The following is a 26,777-nucleotide window of genomic DNA, read 5'->3' on the forward strand; positions in this document are numbered from 1 at the left end:
GCCCTAGCCAATCAGGGCATTCAAGCCCAATACATCAGGATCCTCCGTGAGCTGTATTGCGGATTCACTACCAGGATCTCACCATTCTACAAAGAAGTGATCGTTGATGTCAAGAGAGGGGTGCGGCAGGGTGATACCATTTCACCAAAACTTTTCAGTGCCACCCTCGAGAACATCATGCGACGACTGGAATGGGAAGGAATGGGAGTGAAGATAGATGGTCGGCAACTACACCACCTCCGCTTTGCTGATGACATTGTTTTAATAACACCAAACATCAGCCAAGCGGCACAAATGCTGGCCGACTTTGACCGTGAGTGTGGAAAGGTAGGACTACAGCTGAATCTTACGAAGACAATGTTTATGAGAAACAGCCTTGTTCCTGACGCCCCATTTGCTCTCAATGGAACGACCATCTCCGAATGCAACAGCTATGTGTACCTAGGTCGAGAGGTCAACATGACAAATGACCTGGCACCCGAGCTGCGCAGGAGGAAGAGAGTGGCTTGGAACGCCTTCAAGAACGTCGAAGAAATAGCTAAGAGGACGAAGAACCTCCGGCTCCGGGCACATCTCTTTGATTCCACTGTTCTTCCTGCATTAACATATGCCTCAGAGACCTGGGCCCTACGCAAACAAGATGAGAACGCCATTCAGGTCTCCCAAAGAAGAATAGAAAGAGCTATGCTTGGAATATCACGTTTCACTCAAATGAGAGAACGAATCCGGAGTTCTGACATCCGTCGACGATCAAGGATCAGGGACGCTGTCTCATTTGCCAAGGTGTCGAAAATCAGATGGGCTGGTCACGTAATGAGATTTAAAGACGACCGTTGGACTAGAGCTGTTACTGATTGGATTCCACGGGATGTCAAGAGACCGCGTGGCCGCCCACCTACCAGATGGTCAGACTTCTTTGTCAAGGTCATGAACGATCGGTTTGAGGCCCTCCATGTTCCCGGAGCGAAGAGATGCCATTGGGCTACACTAGCACGTGACAGGGACAAATGGAGACGTTACTGGCGCCCGCTCGAGCAAATCGACGACTAACGGGAAGTTAAGTGATTAAGTGAAGTGATTAAGTAAACGTTTTAAAAATTAATGTTTCTTGGAACTCTTTTTTAAATTAATTTCTTTGTATTTCAGTTTGTGAGCGTATTTCTTTAGAGCAAAATTGTGTTCTCTTCCCAAGGTATTTGGTCCTCAGCTTTGGTCTTTTAGTGGGGTATGTATCGTTGAAATCTAGATATTTAGCCAGTAGAAAACAACAGTGGCTAACAGAAATCATGTTAGCTTTATTATGTGTGAATTTATAGAATCCTGTCTTTCCAGATTCATTGTAGAATTTGTTTTCTTACTGGTTTATCAATACCTTAAAACAAAGATTTATATTTAATATATTGACTGAGATGCTCTTTTTTGAGGGCCAGTGGACATTCTGGTGGTTGTTAAGGGATCTTGGATATAATAATAGGATCTTTGTGAAGTTATAGTAGGTTGAGTACTGGGGAATGGCAGTAAGTATGGGCAAAGCTAAGTAAAGACCAAAATTTGGAACTTCTTTTCTATATGTATACCATAGAGTTTAGCTTAACAGTGATGCTGGAGAAAAGCACTGAATAGGAAATGAAATGACCAATTGAATGTTTTATTTTTGATTAAGCATTTGAGGTTCAGAATAGTTTGGGATATCATTACCAGGGTACTTTCGATGCAAGTAAGAGGGTCTTTTCCTCTTTGAATTTTGTTTTGTTTTTGACATCACACCTGGCGGTGCTCAGGGCTCACTGATGATCCTTACTCCTTACTCCAATATGTATCGATGGGGTTTGAACTAGTGTTAGCTGTGTGCAAGGCAAGTGCTTTACACCTGTACTATCCATCCCTCTTCCTGAATTACTGAGTGAATTTAATACATAGTATAAACTTCTTTCTGTTAAGTCCTTAAATTTATAGGCATTAGATACTTTCATATATAATACTACTAACAATCTCCAGCTGTTTTCACAGTCACGGTCCTCCCGTTATTCCTCGATTTGCTCCAGCGGGCCCAGTAACATTGTGAGACTTGTTACTGTGTTTGGCATATTGTATACCTCACGGGTAGCTTGCCAGGCTTTGCCCTGCGGGCGAGATACTCTTGGTAGCTTTCTGGGCTCTCCGAGAGTGGCGGAGGAATTGAACTCGGTCGGCCATGTTGGCTTCGTGTAAGGCAAACGCCCTACCCACTGTGCTATCGCTCCAGCCCAGCTGGTTTTTCATCATATTGAAACTATGTGTTCATTAAGCAGTAACCCTCCATATCTCTCTTTTTCTTCTCACTTCTTAGCCCCTTAGTAACCATTGCTTTGTTTTCTTACTATGATTTACGTTATCTAAGTGGACTATTTGCCATTTGGTTCTGAATTTCAGTTGCGTTCATGTGTATCAGAATTTCATTTGTTTCTTAAGGCTGAATTCTACTGTCACATTTTTTTGATACATTCTTCTAAGGATGGATATTTGAATTGTTTTCACATTCTAGTCTAAACTCTTGATAGGAAACTTACTAGAAACATTGTGGGTTAGTTTGATTAACATAAGGTTTATTGGCCTCATAATGGACTAGAGCTATGAATTCATGCTTTGTTCTCCTTTTTCTTGAGACTTAACTTTCTCTGCCGCCAAATATTTGTTGCCTCATGCTTTATATAGATTGGCAGGGTTATCCTATGCTTTGTGACTAGCTCTTTGGAGAATCTCTTTTTTCCAGTACTATTCACTTTACTATACTTATTCTAAACAGCCGTGCTGTGGAAGGGTACTTAGAGAAGATTGGATACAAACATGACTATTGGATTATTCCTTTGGGTTGGAAATGCCCAAAGGAATGCAGTAAACCATACTGCAGGTGCTGGTGAGATGAATTGAAGTTGTTGGAGTAGCAAGAGAGAGAAGCCAAAAGTTTCATGACATTAAGTTGGAGGTCTTAGTGGCAGATAAGTGTGTGAGTTTGGAATGCAGAGTAAGATAGTATAACACCTGTAGTCTGTCTGCAAAAGCTAATTGGACCATTACATTCTTTTGTGAGATGCAGAATTGGCGAGGACTTATGTGTGCTGTGAGATGACTTAAGCTTGGACATTGAGGCATTATAAGAAAGAACACAGAGTTTGGAGCAGACACATTTGGATTAAATTATTATAGTTTTTACATAAGTTACTTTCCGGCAAGTCTTTATTTTTTTAATGAGTTGCAACTTTTGTTTTAAGATGGGAGGTAAATAAGTGCCATACATTATTGTAAGCATCAAATAAGACTGTGTACATAGAGCATTAAACACTCTGCCTTTTTATACTTAAACAATAAGCCAAAACTTATGACTTTTATTATTGTGGCCAGATTGTCCATAAGTATTGGTTGGATATCTTTGTGATACTTAATCAAGATTTAGTGAGAGGGAAGAAAATAACCGATTCCTTCCCAGAAGTGTGTGACTGCTTGCCAAGTTTTGCCTTATGTTTCTTACATATATCTTGGTGGAAAAAATGGTACAAAGTAAAGAGCCAGCTCTCTCATTTACTCTGGAACCCAGAAGTAACAAACACAAACAAACACTGTCCTCCTGTTGTTTATCGATTTTGCTCAAGCGGGCCCAGTAACGTCTCCATTTTTTAAAATTTATTTTATATATATATGTATTTTGAGACTACTTGTTACTGTGTTTTGAGACCTGTTGTTACTACGTTTGGCGTATTGAATAGGTCGCAGGTAGCTTGCTAGCTTGCCAGGCTTTGCCGTGCAGGCGAGATACTCTCGGTAACTTGCGGGGCTCTCCAAGAGGAGGAATTGAACTCGGCTTGGCCAGGCTGGCTGCATGCAAGGCAAACGCCGTACTGTTGTGCTATCACTCCAGCTCCTGGAACCCTGAAATAGGTCTTCAGAAAGTAAGACTTCTGGACTAGACTCATAGATACCAGCTTTTTAGCCACTTGCATGATTTTCCTAATTGTTGTGTCAATAACTTTCATTGCTATATTGAATAATAGGGGACGAAAGTATACATTTCTGCCTGGTGCATGATTTTAGAGGGACAATTTTCAGTTTTTTTTTTCTGTTGAATATGCTTTTAGGTATGGATTTGTAGTATATTACTTTACTATCTTGAGTTAAATTCTTTTTATCTCCATTTTGTTTTTAATTTTTATCATGAATGAGAGTTGAATCTTGTCAAAACCTTTCTGCATCTATGATATGATTATATTATTTTTAAAATTTTATTGGTATGGTATTCCACATAAATTACTTTGTGTGTATGGAGCTAGTTTTGTGTCCCTGGAATGAATCCCACTTGATCATGATATGTTAGCCTTTTGGTTGAATTTGATTAGCTAAGTTTTTGTTGAGGTTCATTGCACCTATTTTTACAGAGATTTTGGTCTGTGATTTTCTTATTTAGTAATATCTCTGTCTTTGGTATTAACTATTCTTGATCTCATAGAAGTTATTACAAAGTATTCCTGTTTCTTTGAGTCTGAAAGAGTTGAGGAGTATAGGTATAGTTTTGAAAGTTTGGTAGAACTTGATAGGGAACCTATCTAGACCAGAACTTTTGTTTATGAAGATTTTTTTAATTACTGTTTTTGTTTCCTTACTTGTAATACTCAGGGTCAGTTTTGACCAACTGTTAAAGGTATTTTAAGGAATTATTTTAAAACTTTATTAATTTTGGGGGGCCGGAGTGATACTATAGCAGGTATGGCATTTGCCTTGCACATGGTTCACTTGGGTTTGGTCTCCAGCATCTCAAGCACCACCAGGAGTAATTCCTGTGCTCAGTGCCAGGAGTAACTCCTGAACACTACTGGATGTGACCCCCCACCAAAAGCCAAAAAAAAAAAAACGCTTTTTTTAATTTCTTTTAGGTGTTTCAACTTAGTGACATATAATTCTTCATAGTAACCTCTTATGGTCCTTTGTATTTCTGAGGTTGTAATTTCTGTTGTATTTTCTTCTATTCCATCTTTGATACTGTTTTTAGTGTTTTCTTTTATTCCTTGTGGATCTAGCTATGGATTTGTTAATCTTGTTAGTTATTTCAGAAACCAATAGCACGCGTGGGTAGAAAACAACATACCCCTGTGGGAAGAAAATAGCAGTCCTCTTACTGCCAGTTAACAGCTTGTGAATGAACATAGAGATTTCCTGTTGATCATTTGTGGCCAACATATACTCTACTCTCTAAGGTATAGAAAATAATTTACAGCTCCCCAGAATAGTAATCCAGATTGTCATACTTAGTCATGTCATCCTGTTCAAAGTTCATCATCTCTGGTGATGTACAAAAGTCCCCTCATCAGGTCCAGCTGTGGCTTCCTTTGATCAGGAAACTTTAACAATATAATTAATTTGTCCTTTCTGTTTTCTCCTCCTTTTAACCCTGTAGAACTGGAGGAGGTAATTCCCCACACCAATCCCATTTAGAAAGACAAGGGATGGGAGATATACAACAGTCAGAGATCAGTAGCGCCTCTGAAATCCTACTAACAAGGTCCTGCTTTAGGTTGGAGAACAGTCTTTAGATAGTCTAAGGAAGGCCTAATCTGTCTTCCATGCCCAAAGGATACATCCTTTTGATAGTTTCCTTTTTCAGTAATTTCTCTGACTACCTTTGAAGATGGCATCAGAGAATATGTCTTCTAGGCATCTGAACAGACTTCTTTGGCAGTTCTGTGTTGGTGTTTATAGGATTTTTAAAAAGAATCAATCACTGTTTTCTTCTAATAGTTATTTTGGTAGTATAGCTCTCAAAACTTTGGTTTATTTCTTTGTTTGATTCCAGTCATCTTCATCAGTGAAAAACATGTCCTACAATTTTTGCTAGGCAATTTTTTTTAGATTTTTAATATTTCTCATCTTTTTTGGTCCTCTGTTCATTCCTTACTTTATTTATTTAAGAATATCTTGGGGGCTGGAGTAATAGCACAGCGGGTAGGGCGCATTTGCCTTGCACTCAGTTGATCTGGGTTCAATTTCCAGCATCCTATATGGTTCCCCGAGCACCACCAGGAGTAATTCCTGAGTGCATGAGCCAGGAGTAACCCCTGTGCATCACTGGATGTGACCCAAAAAGAAAAGAAAAAAAAAAAGAAGAATATCTTGACTCAGGCTGTTTCATTCGGTCGCCCCAGAGAGGGGTGGGTGAGGTCCCTCCCTGCCCCAAGTGACCCAACCCTAGCAGCCGAAAACCTCCAGAACTCTTCTGTAGCCATGCTCACAGCCATTCTCCACATGCTTGGGCCGAGCCTCACCCACGGATGAACCTATTCCTGGACCACACTGCCTCATTCACAGCCGTGAGACATCTCATATCTCACACCACTCATACTCCAAGAGTAGCGCACCACATTACACACACACACACACACACACACACACACACGCGCGCGCGCGCGCGCACATATAAGGCTCAATCCTTAACAACATATTAGTAATCTCTTATAGAAGGGCTTAATGGCCCTTCTGTGTGAAATATAATAATTTTCACTCACTCTCCTGTAAGTAAAGTTTTTTTGAGCAATTTTCAGAGATTTATTCATAACAGTACAAAATAAATTACTTTGGTTCTTCTTTGGAGTAGGGATTGGGGTTCGGGATGGAAACATCTAAAATATGGTGGCGGGAAGGTGTAATGGTGGTGTAATTGGTGTTCAAATATTAAAAGTAATCAAATATTGTGAACTACTTTATAAAAATAAAATAAAATTAAAAAAATATCTTGCTACAAGGTGTCAGAGACTTACACTTCTTCTTTTTTTCTGAGTATTTTGTCCTAAGTTAAAGAATTTTTTGAGTACCACATTAATTCACCCCATGGATTAAATACAAGGGTAGAATGATTATACTAGTATTTTGATTCTATACTATACTCCTATTTGATTCTTACTTAATCTTGAATTTTAATTAAATGTCCTTACTCCAAAGAAGTATTTGTCTTAATTTTAATTATTTGGAATAAAAAATTGCCTCTCTGAGTCTTATAAATCTTTGAATTAGAGAGACGAGGGCAATAGTACAACAGGTAGAATGTTTGCCTTGCATTTGGCCATCCTGAGTTCGATCCCCAGCCTTCTATATGGCCCTAGCCTGCCAGAAATGATCCCTGAGCATAAGACAAAGCTCTTTGTATTTACATTCCTGCCTGTGAACCAACCTATTTTTTTCTGATATTCTTCTTGCATGAAAATTTATTTATTTATTTATGTATTTATTTTGGTTTTGGGGCCTTTCCTGGTGGTGCTCAGGGAAGACGCCTGGTTCATCACTCAGGGATCACCCCTGTTCAGGCTTAGGAGACCTTGTGTGGTGCCAGGGATTGAACCTGGGTCAGCTGTGTGCAAGCAGGCACCTTACCTGCTGTACTATCTCTCTAGCAGCTCATCTTTTCATTTTGCCTTTTTATGTTTTTTTTGGTCACACTGTCACACTGTCCTCCCATTGTTCACCAATTTGCTCAAGCGGGCCCAGTAATGTCTCCATTTTGAGACTTGTTGTTGTTACTGTGTTTGGCATATTGAATACGTTATGGGTAGTTTGCCAGGCTTTGCCATGTGAGTGAGATACTCTTGGTAGCTTGCCGGGCTCTCCGAGAGGGGCAGAGGAATCAAACTTGGGTCGGCCATGTTGGCTGCATGCAAGGCAAACACCCTACCCGCTGTGCTATCGCTCAAGCCTGTGTTTTTAATGTATTCTTGATTTTTATGACTGTCATAGAGACCATATCTCCTTGTATGATATTGAGAGTGCCAAACTATTTCTAGATCTTTCTTTTAGATCTATCACTATGTCCAGTAAGTAATAGAAGTAATCTCTTCATTTGAGGAATTCATAGCCTTTTCCTTTTTTATTTATTAGATTTTTTTTCTTTTTTTACTGACTTATACTTTTCTATTTATTCTTTTCAGGACTGGAGATAGCATAGGGACTAAGGTGCTTTTCTTGCATGTGACTGAATCCAGTTTGGTTCCTGGCCCTGCACGGTCCCCCAGAACATATGGGAGTGACAGTCCGTGGGCACAGAGCTAGGAGTAATACCAGAGCACTGCTGGGTTGGCCTGAGACAACTCTGTACCCCTGAAAAAGTAAGACACTTGTTTTGTTTTGTTTTGTTTATGGACCACACTCAATGATTCTCAGGGCTTATTCCTGGATCTTTGCTTAGACATTACTCTGGCAGTACTTGGGGACCATAGGCGGTGCTATGGACTGATCAGCCATGTGCAAGGCAAGTGTCTTACTCACTGTATTATCGCTCTGGGTCCTAAAAAAGAAAAATAATGAAACCTGCCAGTTATGCTTTTTTTTTAAATCTGCAAATAGTCTTTTAATCATCCACTTGCATTATACTTAATACTCTTCTTGGATCTACAGCTCAAGATCAGGTTGACTTCCATAGATCCTGTACAGTTCTTGTCTTTAAAAAAGTTTTTCTTCGATTATTTGCTTACTCTCTGCACTTTCTGGTAAGGATAGAATGTATGAAAATTAAAATGTGCGTTCCTTGCTTTAGCTTGGAATGTTTCTCTGCTGCTTTGCTGTGGAAAGTCTACAATGTCAACATGTCTTGTGAAATTCCTTTCAAGTTTCTTCCCACTTGCTTCCTAGGATTTGCACATTCTTCAAAATTTATACAGGTGGAGGGCAAGGAGAAAGCGATACATGTACATATGCAAGTGAATGTGTATATATGTGTATGAGAGAGAGAGAGGGAGAGACTGATAAAAAGACAGTTATGTTATACTTTTATGTTATACTTTTAGGGATAGCATACAGTAATCTCGTCAGCTCAGATCTGTGCTGCTGGGAATTTAAAGTTGACTTCTTATAGAGGGTGCAGTATTTCTTGAGTGTCTGAGTAAGATAACTTGGTAGAGGTTGTTCCAAGTTGCTTCATTGTGTTTTCCAGGTGGCCTTTGATAATGAGTTTAAGATAGTTATGGCATTGACAAAAATCTGAACTTTCAGTTTTCTTTCCCTCAAACCAGTTTCTAATGTAGTTAGTGAGAATGCTCCTGGGCATATCAATTTTTAGCCTTATGTGTGGTGATGTCTTGCAAGTGATTTCCTATAAGTTCATAAATCTGAGAGAGGTTGCATGAATCAGTGCACATGTGATTCTTAACTGGAAACAAGCCCATAAAGCACGTTATTTTATGGCTTTGTATTCTGATGCCCAGAAAATGTTTCATTTTTAAATTTGGTAATACAATTCTTAAAAGTAATTTTTGTGATATCTTTATGAATGACTTTTAACTGAAAAGTGTAAGAATTCAACAGTTTCATATGAATTTGATGCTTAATATTTTTTTTTCAGAGAGCAGCAGACATGTTTCATTTCTTCAGAAAGCCTCCAGAATCTAAAAAACCTTCTGTTCCAGACACAGAAGCTGATGGATTTGTCCTCTTAGGTGAGTCTTTTCAAAAAGGAAAATCATTATCAAGTGAAAAATTAAAGAGGGGCTAGAGCAATAGCGCAGCGGGTAGGGCATTTGCCTTGCATGCGGCCGACCCAAGTTCAATTCCCAGCATCCCATATGGTCCCCTGAGCACTGCCAGGAGTAATTTCTGAGTGCATGAGCCAGGAGTAACGCCTGTGCATCACCGGGTGTGACCCAAAAGGCAAAAAAAAAAAAGAAAAAAAAGAATATCATTATGGGGGCATAGACCTTGTACATGACCAACCCTGGTTCGATTCCCAGCATCCCATAGCATTCCCTGAGCACTGCCAGGAGTAATACCTGAGTGCAGAGCCAGGAGTAACCGCTGAGCAGTGCTAGGTGTGACCCAAAAAGGCAAAAAAAAAGTCATTATCTATTTAAAACTGAAAAATTATCAATTAATATTGTTTCTACTAATTTCATAATTCATTAAGTATTGGATATATAGAAATGTTAAGGTCATCAATCACTTAGCCTAGTATCATGGACTCCTATATAGTGATTTGGTTGTGTTCTTTTAATTTAATTGGTAAAATCCCTTATCTCATTCTCTAATCTATTTTTTTTCTCTTCATATTTTGAGCTACCTTTGGTGGTGCTAAGGACTTACTCCTGTCTCTGCACTTGGGAATCACTCCTCACAGGACTAGGGGGTCATGTGAGGTGCCAGGGATAGAACCTTGGTTGACCATGTGCCAGACAAGTGCCCTACCTTTTCTACTTTCTCTCTAGCCCCTTGAGAGAACCTTCTGATGCATAAAGCAAGATGCCAGGGATATGTCTGTTTATGTGGCTCTTTTTACTCTCAGGAATTTGTCGTGTGGCTTCTGCAGATTGTGACTCATAAGAAACACATATTAGATCTTTATCCACAATTACTGACTCACATATCCTCAGGCTCTTGCAATTTTCCTTGGTGTTGAAAGTGATAAAGCTGCTTCATGTTATTTTAATGAGATGACATTTTGGGATGTGTTCAATAATGGGGGCTGCTTGCCAGAAGAACCAGCCTTGGACTAAGAGGGGTGGAATTTTTTTTCCCTACTCCCTGAGCTCTAGGGAGTGATGAGGGACCAGAGAGCTACCACAGTCATGCATAGGTCATGAAGCCTCTATGAAGGTCCATAAGGGAGGGACTCAAGTTGGTGAACATGTGGGGATCTGGGGAGATTGGCATGCTTGGAGGGGGCATGGAAGCGCCATGCTTTTCCCCCCTACCTTACTCTATGGATTTCTTTCATCTGGTGTTCCTGAGTTACAGCCTTTGTAATAAGTTGGTGGTAGAGTAAGTAAAAGGATTTCCTGAGGTCTGAGAACAATTCCAGTTAATTAATCAACCCTGGTTGGGGCTGTAGGGTGGGCATGAAATATGACTAAAGACAGTTGTTTAGAACCACAGGTAATACCCTGGGCTTGAATCTGTTGTCCTAGGCAGAGGGCTTTATTGGAAAATGAATTCTAATGTTGTATCTTTGTGTAGAGTCAAAATTGAGCTAAATTGAGTTTACTTTTTCATACACCCTTTGTGTCTTTTTTTTTTTCTTTTTGGGTCACACCTTGTGATGCACAGGGGCTACCCCTGGCTCTGCACTTGGGAATTACTCCTGGCGGTGCTCAGGGGACCATATGGGATGCTGGGAATTGAATCTGGGTCAGTTTTCACCCAAACGTACAAGGCAAACACCCTACTGGCTGTGCTATAGCTCCAGCCCCTACCCTCTGTGTCTTAAGTTGCTAATTGCTGTGGGGAGACTTTACTCACTCAGGCATGGAAATTGGTCTCAGGACACCCCAATTCCACTTCCAACTAGAAACAGCCTTTGGTACTACAATTTTATTCTCTGAAACTTCCAGTACTTTTTATTTTCCTCCCATCTCCCAAATTAGACTCATCAACTGAAAAACTTATTATTTCACAATAAACTGTTCTATTATAAATCTGCTCCTACAAACTCTATTTCCAAACCTTGTTTTGTTTTCTTCATGTAAGAATACCTCTGTTTTCTTGAATATTTTTGTTGTTGATTGTTGTGTGCCTTGCCAGAGAGAAGGATGTACCACTCTGGGCTTTGGTGCTGAGGTCTGGGTGAACACTATAAAGTTCCAAGGATCCACCCAGGACCTTGCACACATCAAACTTGTGCTCTTGAGCCATGACCTTGACATCACCTCTGTACTCTGTTTTTTTTTTTTCCTTTTGTTTTTTTGGGTCACACCTGGTGGTATTCAGGTCTTATTCCTGAAGCCACCTCTAGCTTTAATGTGCGTTCTGTGTTTTCCTTGATGTAATTTATGAATTCAAGCCAGATGTTGAGGTGCTTAATCTGTTTTGATTTTTTTTTCTGTGCATGTTGTTGGGCTTGAGCAATAGCACAGCAGGTAGGGCATTTGCCTTGCCTGCAGCCTTCCTGGCCGACCCAGGTTCGATTCCTCTGCCCTCTCAGAGAGCCCGGCAAGCTACAAGGGTATCACACCCACACGGCAAAGCCTGGCAAGCTCTCCATGACGTATTCACAATGGAGACGTTACTGGGCCCGCTCTTGCAAAATTGATGAACAATGGGAGGACAGTGCTACAGTTCTACAGTGTGCATGGTGTTAGAAAGGCATCTGAGCTCATTAGTTTACATGTGACTGACAAGTATTCTCAGTACCATTATTTGAAGAGACTTTTCTTGTTCCACTTTACGCTTTTTGCTCCTTTATCAAAGATCAATTGTCCGTATACCTGGGAATCTGACTCTCAGCTCTCAGCTCTATTGTTTTGGTCTGAGAGTTTATCCTCAGTTCATTAGTGTACTGTTTTGATTATTACAGCTTTATAGTATAGTTTGAAGTTGGGATGAGGAAAAACCTCCCATCTTCTTTTCCCCCAGGATTTATTTGATTATTTAGGGTGGGGTGTAGGGAGTGTTTATTTTTCCATATAAATTTGAAGAGCATTTGATCCATGTCTTTAAAAATAGAGAACTTTCCTCTTGGTTTGAGTCATAATTTGAAGCAAGCATTCTTTTTGTTAGCTTATCTCCATGTAAAGGCCGTGAGTTTAGTGCCTGGCATCTTTGAGAGCACATGTGATTTCTAATGCTGGACTTCAAGAAAAGTCCTATATACATCCTCATCATTTCTTTAGCTCTGTGGCCTGCTACTTTGCAATATTTCAGAGATAGGTTTTCTTCCAACCAAAACAGCTCCTGGTGTTGATCTTTCTAAAATCTGTTCCAGTGTCTGGAAACTTGTGTCATTGGGATGGCACCATTGCCTGGTTTATAGCTAGACCAGGGGGAGCCCTGTTTCCAGGGCATTGTTCCTTAGCAGGAAGGTTTATCTGCTACTTTTCTTCTTCTAAAAGTGCCTCTAATTTAAGATGTTTAGTTGAGCCTTAGAAGACTGAAATTTATACATTTTCTGTTTCATTAGGGAATTTCTAGGACATAATTGCCCTAATATGGCTTCCTGTATGGCTGCTCCATCTGCATATCTATGCTCCAATGATGTAATTTTTCCACAGGATGATAGTTTTATTTTGAGACAGATTTCCCAGAACCATCCTGGACTGAGGAGAACTAGTGTTCCTTGCACCATATATCTAGCAGTTGGGTAGTCATAATATGGAGTCACTTCTGTGATGGTTCTAGAGCAGTAATTTCACTTGATATGCAGCTGGTGCTTCACCATGTTCAAATGGTCTAAGTAGGACCAGTCCCCTCAGTATTGGCCAGCCCTTTCTTTTCACTCTGTCCGTTGGCTATTGATGCCTGTTTAGTCTTGTTTCTCTCTAATTGCATTTAAAGCTTTTTTTCTTTTTCTCTTTAAATTTGTGTCATGCTCACAGTGGTGTTTAGGAATTACTTCTGACTCTTCAGCCAGAGATCACTCCTACTGTGCTCAGGAAAACATGGTGGTGCCAAGATGGAACTGGGGTCTGCCACATACAAGGCAAGCACCTGCTGGCCATCCTGTTTCTCCAATCTGTAAAGTGACACTTCAAGTTCCTTAAGAAAATAAATAAAAAATTGTAGTGTCTGATGTTCTAAAGAGGAAATGCACTCTCTCTACCCCCACCCCCCGTGTGTGTGTGTGTGTGTGTGTGTGTGTGTGTGTGTGTGTTAATAAATGATGGTTGGGGACCAAAGGCTGCCTCAATGGCTTAGTGTTTTCCCAGCAAGCTCAAGAGTTGAAGACCTTTTGCCACCCACATGCGCTGAGGTGATTTTGACAGTTCCACTTTTGAGATCCCCTACAAGGAAGGTACAAGGAGATGGCTCAATGTTTTCAAGTGCCCAGGTCACAGTTGAGGCTTCGAGTGCCTTGATGCCACCTTCATATGTTGTGGAGATCCTAACAGTCCCATGGTCTGGGATCTGTGGAAAGTGGGGGTAAAAGGATGGTTGGTTTTATGTGTTTCTTCATAGTTTGGCTGTAGTGTAGGCGATTCCAAAACATTTTACTATTCAGTATTTCATATCCAAATATTTATGTTGATCAATATTTTATCCAAATGTATTCATACATTGGTGCTGATATTACCTATCCATGTTAGAATATTTTAAAATATTGCAGAAAACTAATCTCATTAGTGGAATTAATTTGAAATTGGTATAAATTGTTTAGTCATTGAAAAGAAATCCATCAATTCAGTATTTAATTGCAATAATGGATTTAAAAAATTAGGTCAAATTATTTGAATATAGTTAATTGTCTCTAAAGATAGAATAGTAATACCTTCATTGAAAAAAATTATTAGTTCTGCCAACTTACTATTTTAACTTATGGTTTTACATCGACAAATATCTACTTTAGTCGTGGATGCTGTATGAAATATTTTATAAAATGTAGAAGTGTCAGATCACTTGATCACTTGATCACTTGACTTCCCGTTAATCATAGATTTGCTCGAGCGGGCACCAGTAATGTCTCCATTTGGCCCTGTCGTGTGTTAGTGTAGCCCAGTGGCATCTGTTTGTGCTAGGAACATGAAGAGCCTCAAACCAATCGTTCAGGATCTTGATGAAGAAGTCTGACCATCTGGTAGGTGGGCGGCCACACGGTCTTTTGATGTCCCGTGGAATCCAGTCTGTAATGGCCCTAGTCCAGCAATTGTCTCCAAATCTTATTACGTGTCCAGCCCATCTGATTTTTGACACCTTGGCAAACGAGACAGCGTCCCTGATTCTTGACTGTCTACGGAGGTTGGAACTCCAGATTCTTTCTCTCATTTGAGTGAAACGTGATACTCCAAGCGTACCTCTTTTGATTCCTCTTTGGGAGACCCAAATAGAGTTCTCATCCTGTTTTCATAGGGCCCAGGTCTCTGAGGCATATGTTAATGCAGGAAGAACAGTGGAATCAAAAAGATGTGTCCAGAGCCAAAGGTTCTTTGTCCTCTTAGCTATTTCTTCAACACTCTTGAAGGCGTTCCAAGCTGCCAGGTCATTCATCATGTTGACTTCTCGACCCAGGTACACATAACTGTTGCATTCGGAGATGGTTGTTCCATTGAGAGCGAATGGAGCGTCAGGAACGAGGTTGTTTCTCATAAACATTGTCTTTGTGAGATTCAGCTGTAGTCTGACATTTCCACACTCACGTTCAAAGTCGGCCAGCATTTGTGCTGCTTGGCTAATGTTTGGTGTTAGTAGAACAATGTCATCAGCAAAGCAGAGGTGGTGTAATTGCCGACCATCTATCTTCACTCCCATTTCTTCCCATTCCAGTCATTGCATGATGTTCTAGAGGGTGGCTCTGAAGAGTTTTGGTGAAATGGTATCACCTTGCCAAACCCCTCTCTTGACATCAATGATTACTTCTTTGTAGAATGGTGAGATCCTGGTAGTGAATCCATGATACAGCTTACAGAGGATCCTGGTATATTGAGTTTGAATGCCCTGATTGGCTAGGGCTTCAATGACTGCTTCCGTCTCAACAGAATCAAAGGCCTTCTTTAAATCAATGAACGTTAGATAGAGCGGCATCTTGAACTCCAGAGAAACCTCAATGAACTTGGTTATTGTGTGGATATCGATGGTGCTGAATCCTTTGCGGAACCCGTCTTGCTCGCATGGTTGTCCTTCATCTAGTGTTCTGCCAATCCTATTCAGGATGACTTGAGTGAACAGCTTGTAGATGACAGACAATAGGCAGATTGGGCAATAGTTGCCAATGTTTTGGATGTCTCCCTTCTTGTACAGTAGTACAGTCCTGCTGGTTTTCCATTGGGATGGAACCTTGCATTCAGAAAGGTAGCGTGTGAAGAGCTGAGCCAGCGTATTGATGAGTACTGACAGTAGGTTCTTATTTGGAAGGGAGAACATTGGGAACGACGTATCCATCCTGTGGAATTTGGTATGTAGGCAGGTGGACATGGCTATTGAAGAGACCTGAGTAGAAGTCATGTATAATCTTCTCCATTGCCCTTCTGGAAGATGTGATAGATCCATCAGGACGTTGGAGGGCAGTCATCTTGGTCATGTAGTTGGCGAAGGACAGGGGAGCATTACGAATGCTTTTCCTGGCTTCTGCCGCATCAACTGGCACTTCTGCTCTTCTCTCTTTGAGGTCTTCCTTGATCGCATCTCTGCATTGCTTTGTGAGCTTGGATGTTTGCTTGCGGTTGCCTGAGGCATGTGCCAAACCACGTTGGCGAATAAGCTCAAGAGTTTTCAAAGACAGGAGTTTTTTTTGTGGCTATCTCTCTCTTGGTGTTCCTCACACAATCATGGAGGTGTTCAACCAGTCGATCGTATTCCTTATCAATGTTGTCAACAGTGGCATCTTCCCATGTTGCAGCAATAGTGCCAAAGAGCTCCCAGTTGATGGTAGTTCTGGGAGTTCTTTTCTTAAACTTTGCAGCCCTTTCTCCCCACTCTGTGAAGTAGAATTTTGCCCGAAGGACACGGTGATCTGATCCTGTTTGGAATTTTGGGACAACAGCGACATCAGTCAGGCAAAACCGTTGATTGAATATTATGTGGTCTATTTCATTGTGGAACTGTCCACTGGGAGACTCCCATGTCCAACGTTTAGATTCTGCCTTCTGGAACTGTGAGTTACCATGGATGGTTTTGGTTGACATGATGAACTCAGACAGTCTCTCACCCTGTTCTTTCCGTTCTAAGCCACAGGTCCCAATGTTGAATTCTGCAGCTGATCTTCTCGGTCCTATTTCGGCATTAAAATCACCGACAGTGATCTTGTAGAAGGTGTGGTCTTCTTTATAGAACTTCTCCAGGCAATTAGAGGATGCCCCTAAAGCCTCTATCCCACTCGGAGAGCCTGGCCAGCTAATAGAGTATTCCGCCCACACTGCAGAGCCTCACATGCTATCCAATGCATATTTGATATGTCAAAACTAGTAATTACAATGGGTCTCATTCCCCTGACCCTGAAGGTTTCACCAATATGGCAGCGTTGACAAGGATGAGGAAGGAGAGGCTGATAAAATCTCAAGGCCAAACTAGGCTGCCAAAATGAAGGAAGACAAAATTGATTGTCTGTACTTTCATTGCATGTACGCTAGCAACGGACCCAACCATCAAGGACCTAATGGTACAAGCATGAAGTGTCAGATATAATAGGTTTTTATTAATGTGTGCCATTCCATTCCACATGTATTTGGGTTATCATATTCATATAATATATTTTACCCTCATATATAATAAATTATTGGGAAAATATACTTAAGTTTTTTATTTGTCCTTCCCTCCCTCCCTCCCTCCCTCCCTCCCTCCCTCCCTCCCTCCCTCCCTCCCTCCTTCCTTCTTTCCTTCCTTCCTTCTTCCCCTCCCCTTCCTTCCCTTACCCTACCCCACAATCCTGTGGTTCTGTGCTAGGGATCACTCCTGACAGCGCTCAGGGGACCATGTGCAGTGCTGGTGTTCAAATGTAGGTTATCTGTTGAAGGCAAATTCTCTACCTGCGGTACATCCCACTGGCCCCTATATGTGCTTCATTTTATATGCCTGCTAACTTTTAAATGATACGGATTAGAAATAAGATTATATTTGTAGCAACAATTTACCATATGGATGTCACATAATTTTTTAGATGATTTATTTAGTTTTTTGCTTTTTTGGGTCACATCTGGTGATGCTTAGGGGTTACTCCTGGAGGTGCTTGGGGACCACATGGGATGCTGGGGATCAAACAAGTTGGTCGTGTGCAAGGAAAACCCCCTACTGACTGTACTATCTATCACTCTGGTCCCTAGATGATCATTTTTATGGTCTTTATAACATAATTCTGACAGGTAAGAATAAATTATGTCATTAAAAATACAAATTATTTTTTCTTATTTAAGAGTTTTTTTTTCTCTTAAGTGAGCTTTCCTGATTAACACAAATAATTTTTGGGTCACAATTAGATGGTATTACTGAGGTTCTGAACTCCCTATGATTTGAAATTGAGAATGCAGTTAGTGCGTTAAAGAAATGTTTGGGATGTTTATGCACAATTAGGTCACATTTGGACAGAAAGTGTATTTCCTTATTAAGGTTTCCAAACCTCTTATTTAACTTTTGTTTTTTTTTTTTAAAAAAAATAGTATGCTGAGTAAGAATAAGCAAAAAAAAAAGTGATAGCCATCATATCATTCAGTAATGATGTAGAAGTAATCCTCCAGGGTACTCATTTTACACAAAAACAAATTGCAATTTTCATTTGCATCACTGGGTGGCGATTTTTCTTAATCTTATACTGCTGTTTTAGAATCCAGTGAGCATGGTACTTTTTGTAATTACCAGGGTTTTCTTCTGTTATGACATGTTTAATTGTGCTTTTAAAGCATTATCTCTAAGTTGATTACAAATTTACTACTGTAACGTTCAACTTCATAGTTATTTTAAATTAGGACAAAGGGTATCTATTACCTACATGGTGGCAAGTAATCCCTTTAGAAACAAAGGCAATGGTATAGATAAGTTTATGTTATTGTAAAAAGAAAGAAAAATAAATAATAGCAACAACCCCCGTGCCCAGAATATAAAATGAAGAGGAATAATTTAGATTACTGTTGTTGTACTCACATTGTTGACCAGATAATGAATGTAATTTTTGAGCAGGCAGAATGAAATTGGGTGAGCACTGTTGCAGAGATTAAAAGAATTGGGTTACAGTATAACAGAAATTCGTCATGTTCTTGAAAATATGCAGGTGCTTTGTTAAAGTAGGGCATCTAGTTCCCATTAAGCTAATTATTTCATAAAATTCATTGCATTTAGATTCGGAATGTAGTTATTCACAGCAGCTTGGGTTCCATCTTTTAAAAGTATTGATTTTAAAATATGTAATTTAGTTTCATTTTCTGTTTTGTAGGTTAAATGGTAAATCAGATTTTGACAAGTAGTGGGTTATTTTTAAAATTGTCTCTTACTGAAAATTGGAAATTGAAACATATTTATACACTGATGTTAAATTCACATTTTTACATAGAACTTTTAAGGCAATTGTTATATCTGTGTTTTATTTTAAAAGTGGAAATTAAGTTGTTTACAGTAAAATTAACATTCTGAGGAGTCAGGACAGTAAGTTATTTCAGTCATGTCTAGAACGGAAGACTTTAATTAAAATATTGACAGAAGCTGAACAGATTTTTAGCATATGCTTTCTCCTTTTACTCCCTGTTCTTTTAGCAGGTGTTCAAATCTAAAAATTAGTGTTTATGACCTTAAAAAGTAATTTCTCCTGTTAATATATCTTAATATAATATAGTGTGATAGCTATAAAAATCCAAATTAATAAATTTAATTATTGGCCAATCTATATGTTTTTATGTTTAATTTTTAAAATCCAAAGCAAATGTTCATGGACTTTTCAACTAAATTTATTAGGTAGTTATTTATTTTTCCACTAAGAATTATCGAGTTGGGACAGTGATGGTTCTTGTTACTGGTGAAGGAATTGGTGTAGCAGTACTGTAGTTCTAAACCAACAATTTTAATACTTTTATAAACTACAATTCCACAATAAAAACTGATTGAAAAATAAGGAGTTATATGGAAAGAACTGGCAGGCTATCCACGTTCATTGGTTTCTAATTCTGGGTTTTTGCTTAATCCAGTGACATTTCAGGGATGCAGCCGTTTCGGGCAAGTTTGCCTGGTGTGTGACGTGCACTCTCCTTTGTCTCGTAAAAATGCATAGAGGAGCTGCTGTAGGCAAGGGAGAGATGCCAAGTGTACTGAGAGGCAGAAAGGAGCCCTCTCCCGATTAATTGGGGGAAATTCTTAATTTTCTTGGGACCCAGTGGACTCAGCTAACTCAAATGTAAGTTAGGGAGCTCTCTCCCAAAGTCTTGTTTCTAGTTCTCCTGTGTATGAGGGGGACACTTTGAAAATATGTTGATCCTAGGGGCCCCATTCCTAGATTTTGGTTAGATGGATCATGATTTTGATAAAGACACTGATTTTCCTTTTTCTAGAGCATCATTGTTCTGTACTACACTGCATTTCCTTCTGTAATTTTAATAATTGTATACCGACAAATAATATGTTAAGACACTTTGAAAAAGACCACATGGAACTATAAAGTTATATGTTTTTTTTCCCCTTTCTGTAGTCGAGCCATAAACAAATACACAAAAAGCAAGTGAAACCACAAAATTTCTAGGTTAAACACACTTCCTCCTGAACATTAAGTAGGTGAAGAGTAGCAACCTTCAAAATTCTAAGAAAGGAAATATGCTTCTTCATGTAATATGTTTGGAACCTAAAATGGTTTGTTTTTGTTTTGAAGCACTAGAGATTTTGGGAAGTATTTTGTTAAATTAATTACACATATATGAATTTCAAGTGACTCATGACTTTTTTTTGCCATGGTACATCTAGAGTGACTTGAGATAAAACTGTTTGACAACATAAGTGTATGTTTTTTCAGAGCAGCTTTGATATTATTTTTTCCCTTGAGTTGATTTATTTCAGGCAGTCATAAACTACCCCTAAGTAGCTGTAATATTTTTAGTACAGTTCTTTAGGGATAGTTGACTGGTTTCTTAAGTTACTGTCACCTGGAGGATACTAATTCTGCTTATTCCAGGATGGGTAGGGAAAATAATTAAATATGCATACAACATTACATAAAGACATTTTCTCTACAATTTTTTTAGGCTACATCCAGCTGTGTTCTGGGCTTACTCTTGATTATGTGTTCAGAGATCACACCCAGCATGTTTGGAGGAACCATAGGGGTGAAAGGCAAACGCCCTTCAATATCTTTGATCCTCCTCTACATTTTATTTGTATTTTGGGGGGGGCACACCCAGGGGTGTTCAGGGCTTACTCCTGGCTTTGCACTTAGATGCTTTGAGGACCTTATGGGATGTAGGGATTGAACTTTTGTTGGCCATATGCAAGGCTAACACCCCCCCCCCCCATACACTTTATTTTAAAAAATATTCAGTAAAAGAAAATTTGTGAATATTGTTATATCTCACCATGAGGATATTAAATCCTTGTCTGAGGATTTACTAAACTGTTGTTACAAGTTAAGCCTTCTGTGTTAATGTTTTTGTTAGTCAAGATTAGTTAAATGCCATATCTTCTTTGTCTAGACTATGTGATTGAAAAACTTGATGAGTAACTTTAATTATTTAACCTAATGTTTACTTTTATTTCACTCAGTTGAGAAGATGAAGAATGGAATCTGAGTGAAATGTACAATGATTATTGTGCTTTGAGTAATTTACATAGAACTGAAAGACCTAAATATTAACGTTCTGATAATCTTAATGATTCTTTGTTTTCAAGAAGTTATCTTATTTAGCTTCTTTTTTTTTTCACCATGAAATGTACCTGAAGCATATTATAAAGAGAGGAATTCTGTAGTACTGCTAGGAATTATCCCTGAGCCCAGAGCCGGGAGAAAGCCTTGAGCATCACCAGAGGTGGTAAAAAAAATCTAGAAAAAAATATTTGAATTGTAACAATAATCTCTTAAATGTGAATTTCTGAAAAATTCAAGTGACTTGGGGCTGGAGCAATAGCACAGCAGGCAATGTGTTTGCCTTGCTCATAGCCAACCTGGGTTCGATCCCCGGCATCCCATATGGTCCCCCAAGCACCGCCAAGGAGTGATTCCTGAGTGCAGAGCCAGGAATGACCCCTGAGCATCGCTGGGTGTGACCCAAAAAGCAAAAAAAAAAAAATTCAAGTGACTTCCTCCTTTATTATATTTTGGTAGAATTTTTGCGTTACTTTAGACTCACTGTCACTGTCACTGTCCTCCTGTTGTTCATCGGTTTGCTCGAGCAGGCCCAGTAACGTCTCCATTGTGACACTTGTTACCGTAGACAGGCTTATCTATTAAACTAAGCCAGAAAAAAATTTTCCTAAATTAGTGTAACAGGCATTTATGACTAGAATGGTCAAGTGAGCATTTTTGAGCACTTTCTTTGTTCCAGATGCTTTGATCATTTAAAAAAAATGCTGCAAATTCTTGGGTCAGATCCATATACTTAGAGAAACAGTCTTTGGAGCTATCATCTGAGAATCTGCATTTGTGATTGCAATTCTCAAGTGGATCTCAGGAGGTCCAGGAGCCTAAATGACAATTCTGGCCAACAGGGCCAATACAAAGTTCCAAGGTACTGCTCCTTGGGCTCTGTTGTGTGGGATATGTTGGGCCACCCTGAGGTGCTGGGAGCTCCAATGACCTTGTGAGATGTTCAGGGACCTTCAGGTGATGCTGTAGGGGGTGGGTTGCCATGAGAATGCGGTTCTGGGAATCAAAATTGGATTAGGTGCATGTTAGGTATGCATCCTAACTGTTTTCCTATCCTCTGACCCCAGGAATCAGCATTTTTAAGGAAAGCAAATGTAGGTTTTTATTCATACTGATATTTGAGATTTGTTGGAACAATGCTTTTATAAAATGAAGGGAAAAAACTTTTAAAAAAAATTTATTGAATGAATGTGAGATAGTTACAGGCTTTCATGTTTGGGTTACAATCACACAATGATCAAACACGCATCCCTCCGCTAGTGCATATTCCCCACCACCAATATCCTCTGTATACCTGTCCCCCCTTTCCAACCCTCCTCCTTCCTCCAAGGCAGTCAATATTCCCCATACTCTCTCTCTACTTTTGGGCATTATGGTTTGCAATACAGACACTGAGAGCTTATCATGTTTGGTCTTTTATCTACTTTCTGCACACATCTCCCATTCCGACCAATTCCTCAAGCCATCATTTTCTTTTTAAGTGGAACGGCAGGCTTTGTAAAGTCCATACATTTGAAAGGGCTATAAAAATATCTTCTTGGTTTAGAAGAGAAAGGTTCACTAGTGGAAGTAAGACTGAAAAAGTGGTTGTGTTGGTCTTGTGTGTATTCTGAGACATTATAATTTTATTCTCTGGGCGTTTATGAACTGGATATCAGACCATCTTGAAGTAATGAAACAGTATTTTTTAAATTTGAAATTTGTTTATAGTTTTTTAGAAGAGATCATTGTTATGGTTTTATTATGATTAACAATTTATTTATTTATTTATTTTTTGTGGTTCTGGGCACCAAAAGCAGGACCATTCTCATGTGAGGTGGTATATACTATACTGGAGAGGTACATCCGTGGTCTGAAAATAATTTTTTTTTCTTTAGTTTGTTTAAAGGCAGGGTAAGAGTGGATAAGGAGACCTCTCTTTTCTCTTTTTTGGCCAGATAGACCAGTGGTTCAGTGCTTGGTTCTAAGAATGCAGTGCTGTTCAAGGTGTGTGATGCCAGGGATTACCAGGCAACCCTTGTAGTGTTCAGGGGCTCCCAGTGCTGGACCCAAGCAGTGCTCAGAGGACCATGTGGTGCCAGGGATCAAAATAGAATTGGCCAAGTACCAGGCATGACATATACTTAACCCTTGTACTATCTCTACAGCCCCCAAGAATAAGTTTTGTTAATGAGAAAACTAATCTTAGCATCATATTCTAATTTTATCGACTGAAAAAATATGCAAATAGACTCATACCAGGTTGACAGAATATGGCACGTAAATAACAACTAATTAACTAAGTACAACTATCACACTGTAAATAATTCTGTCAAGCATCTTCAGTTTAACTTTTTTCGTATCTTTTCGCTTCAACTCTATATAGAAGCAGAATCTACTGACACACAGTATTTGTTCCCCTTTTTTTCATAGTTAACGGCATTTCTTGTGGTGTCCCTTTTGCAGTTAGGTATAGGATTGCCATGAAGTTTCTGGCTGGTGGGATAAAACAAGATATGCATGTATGACTCTAGTGTTTACCATTTCTTCCCATCTTTTTCCCAAATCCCAATTAGACAAGTGTCTAATTCCGGAATGTGGATTTGATGATTGGATAGAGTATAACTGCCATTTTAGACTTTGGAAACTAGATTACATTGTAAGGATAACCAGTGAGTTAAGCTGGGAGGGGCTGGGTTGCTCACCAGCTTTGTCATGCTTTTCTTTGAACTTTCAAAATGTGAGACAGGAATAAATTTCTATTCTGTCTGAGCTACTATTTTGTTTTGTCATTTTAAGATGAAACAAATTCTAAGTAAAATACATAAATGGAAAATCATAACATTTGAATTCTTCTGAGTTTCATCATTTCCTTTCTGTGTGATTACAGGCTACTTCTCATTTCAGCCTTGTCTAACTTACATGTAAAGAATAAATAGCCATAATTTCCTTGTTAGATAAAATGTTAAGAGAATTCTATACACAGACTTCTTTATTGACCAAAATTAGTACCAAGACATTTTAATCTTGCTTATTCTGATTAGTTCAGTAAAAAGCTTGGGAGAATGAATCTGAGCCAGCATCAGGCATTACTGGAAAGATCATTAATGAAATATAAATAATGTTGTAGGCAATGGGGCGGAAGCGATAGTACAGCAGGTAGGGTGTTTCTCTTGCACGCAGCTGATGCAGCTTCGATTCCCAGCATCCCTGAGCACCGCCAGGAGTAATTCCTGAGTGCAAAGCCAGGAGTAACCTCTGTGCATTGCCAGGTGTGACCAAAAAAGAAAAAAGATAATGTTGTGGGCAAGAGAATGGTGAATACCTAGCCAGTGCTGCAATAAACCTTCCCCAAACTCAGAATGGAATTCCACTAGATGCTTTTGCAACAAATCCATCATAAAGTACAGTACTACTTGTTAAAAACTGAAGTGATTGAGGTGTGCTTCAATCTAGTGAAACATTTATAAACAGTTGAGAATTACCACACTCTATAAATCCAGAACATTACTTCCTACAACTGATGTTTCCTTAAAGATGGTATGTATGTTTATGATACAACATATGGTTGTATTTAAATAACTTTTATGTATACTACATTAAAACTTCACATTATGTTATTAATGGGCGGAGTGATAGCACAGCAGGTAGGGCTTTTACCTTGCACATGACTGACCCAGGTTCGATTCCTCTGTCCGTATCAGAGAGCCCGGCAAGCTACCGAGAGTACCCCTCCTGCTCGGGAGGACAGTGCTACAGTGCAGTATGTTATTAATCTAAAGAAGTAATTGTTCAGAAATGTTTTAGTATTCTTTTTTGTTTTTTGGGCCACACCTGGCTGTGTTCAGGGCTTACTCCTGGTGGTATTGGGGGACCTATGGGATTCCAGAGCTTGAATTCAGTTGTTCACTTGGAATGCAAATGCCTTACTTGGTCTACTCTCTCTGACCCCAATTTATTAGTATTTTTCATCAGTGATCTTGACCCTAACTTTATGGACTGAGTTTTGTTTCTAGCATCTATTATTTTCCAATGCACTAGCTGAAGAGATGCTTGGAGAACACCAAAGGAAAACTGCAACTCTTAAATTGTTTGGATTGCTTAAAGGAGTTGATAATTGTGATAACCAGCTATTGTCACTGTTGCTTTTATTATGTTAGGTACTCATAGCCACAATTCTTTGAGCTCCCTGAGTGAGGTGGCCAGTAAGCCTGTAGCACTGTAGCACTGTCTTCCCATTGTTCATTGATTGCTCGAGCAGGCCCAATAGCGTCTCCACTGTGAGACTCATTGTTACTGTGTTTGGCATATAGAATACGTCATGGGTAGGTTGCCAGGATTTGCCATGCGGGCAAGATACTCTCAGTAGCTTGCCCGGCTCTCCGAGAGGGGCGGAGGAATCTAATCAGGGTTGGCCAGGTCAGCCACATGCAAGGCAAATGCTCTACCTGCTCTGCTATGGCTCCAGCCCTATTAAAATTAAATTTTATATTTGCATTTTCCCCCAAGAAGATGAGTGTCTGTGTTATATTATATTCTCAAAGTCCTGAGATCCTTAAAAAGTTTAAGAACTACGTTTCTAAATATTATATGCTAATCAGTAGTAGTTACTAGCAAATTGGACTGCAGTATCTGAGTGTATGCTTATTTTAGTGTTAGAGGTAGGAGAACCATTTAGGTGGGCTGCTTCTCATTGGTCACTTTTGCTAGTTTGACTAGAAAACACAACTTTTTGAGTGGGCTGGAGCGATAGCACAGTGGGTAGGGCGTTCGCCTTACAAGCAGCCAACATGGCCGACCCGAGTTCGATTCCTCCGCCCCTCTCGGAGAGCCTGGCAAGCTACCGAGAGTATTCGATATGCCAGACACAGTAACAACAAAGTCTCCAATGGAGACGTTACTGGGCCCGCTCGAGCAAATCGACGACCTTTACCTTTTTGAGTGGTAAAGCTGCATAAGAATTAGGGAATGATTACTGCTCTATAAGATAAATGATAATTTTCTCCCTAAAAAGAATACAATATGAGTGGCAAATACATTTGTGTGTATATTAATGAAACTTTAAGTAACATTACAAAACAGTATTATCAGAAGTCCAGGCGTGTGGTTCAGTGGTAGACTATCTGCCTTGCACTTTGACTTCACATGCACATATTGTTAACCAGTTTTGCAATGAGGTCTAAATATTACAGATGGAATACTTGTTAGTGGCTTACACTAATGTACGTTGTGAAACTGCATCTTTGACTAATGAACTTTTATCACCTATCATCTGCACCTAAGTTGTATTTATTTTAGTTCCTATGGTAATGTAGATTGAATCAAGCATTCAGTATAGGTCTACTACCTCAGAGTCATTCTCCTCCTTCCACACTTAAAAGTAGTCACCAGTAGGACCAGAACAATAGTACAGCAGGTAGGGTGTTTGCCTTGCACGTGGCTGACTTGTATTTGATCTCTGGCATCACATATGGTCTTCAAGCACCTCCAGGAGTAAATCCTGAGCCTAGAACCAGAAGTAACTCCAGAGCATTGTCAGGTATGACCCAAGAAGCCAAAAAATAAAAGAATCACACTGCCATATTTCAAGAGAGATTGACCTGGGTGC

The 26,777-nt window shown here is 39.5% G+C and overlaps 1 protein-coding gene across 2 annotated transcripts in view; it reads left to right on the forward strand.

Annotated features, from left to right (window-relative positions):
- The window catches only part of UMAD1 (UBAP1-MVB12-associated (UMA) domain containing 1), a 275,862-nt gene that overhangs the window by 20,633 nt on the left and 228,452 nt on the right, over positions 1 to 26,777 (forward strand). Inside the window, exons 1-2 of one of the 2 annotated variants that reach the window (XM_056117984.1) lie at positions 7,958 to 8,087; positions 9,353 to 9,446. In XM_056117984.1, coding sequence (XP_055973959.1) covers positions 9,365 to 9,446 — 82 coding nt within the window. In that variant the 5' untranslated portion in view covers positions 7,958 to 8,087; positions 9,353 to 9,364. Of the gene's footprint in view, positions 1 to 7,957; positions 8,088 to 9,352; positions 9,447 to 26,777 lie in introns of those variants that run through there. The other variant, XM_056117983.1, reaches the window with a different exon arrangement.

The sequence above is a fragment of the Sorex fumeus genome, unplaced genomic scaffold, assembly GCF_029834395.1.
Source record: "Sorex fumeus unplaced genomic scaffold, SorFum_2.1 ptg000037l, whole genome shotgun sequence".
NCBI classification, from domain to species: Eukaryota; Metazoa; Chordata; class Mammalia; order Eulipotyphla; family Soricidae; genus Sorex; species Sorex fumeus.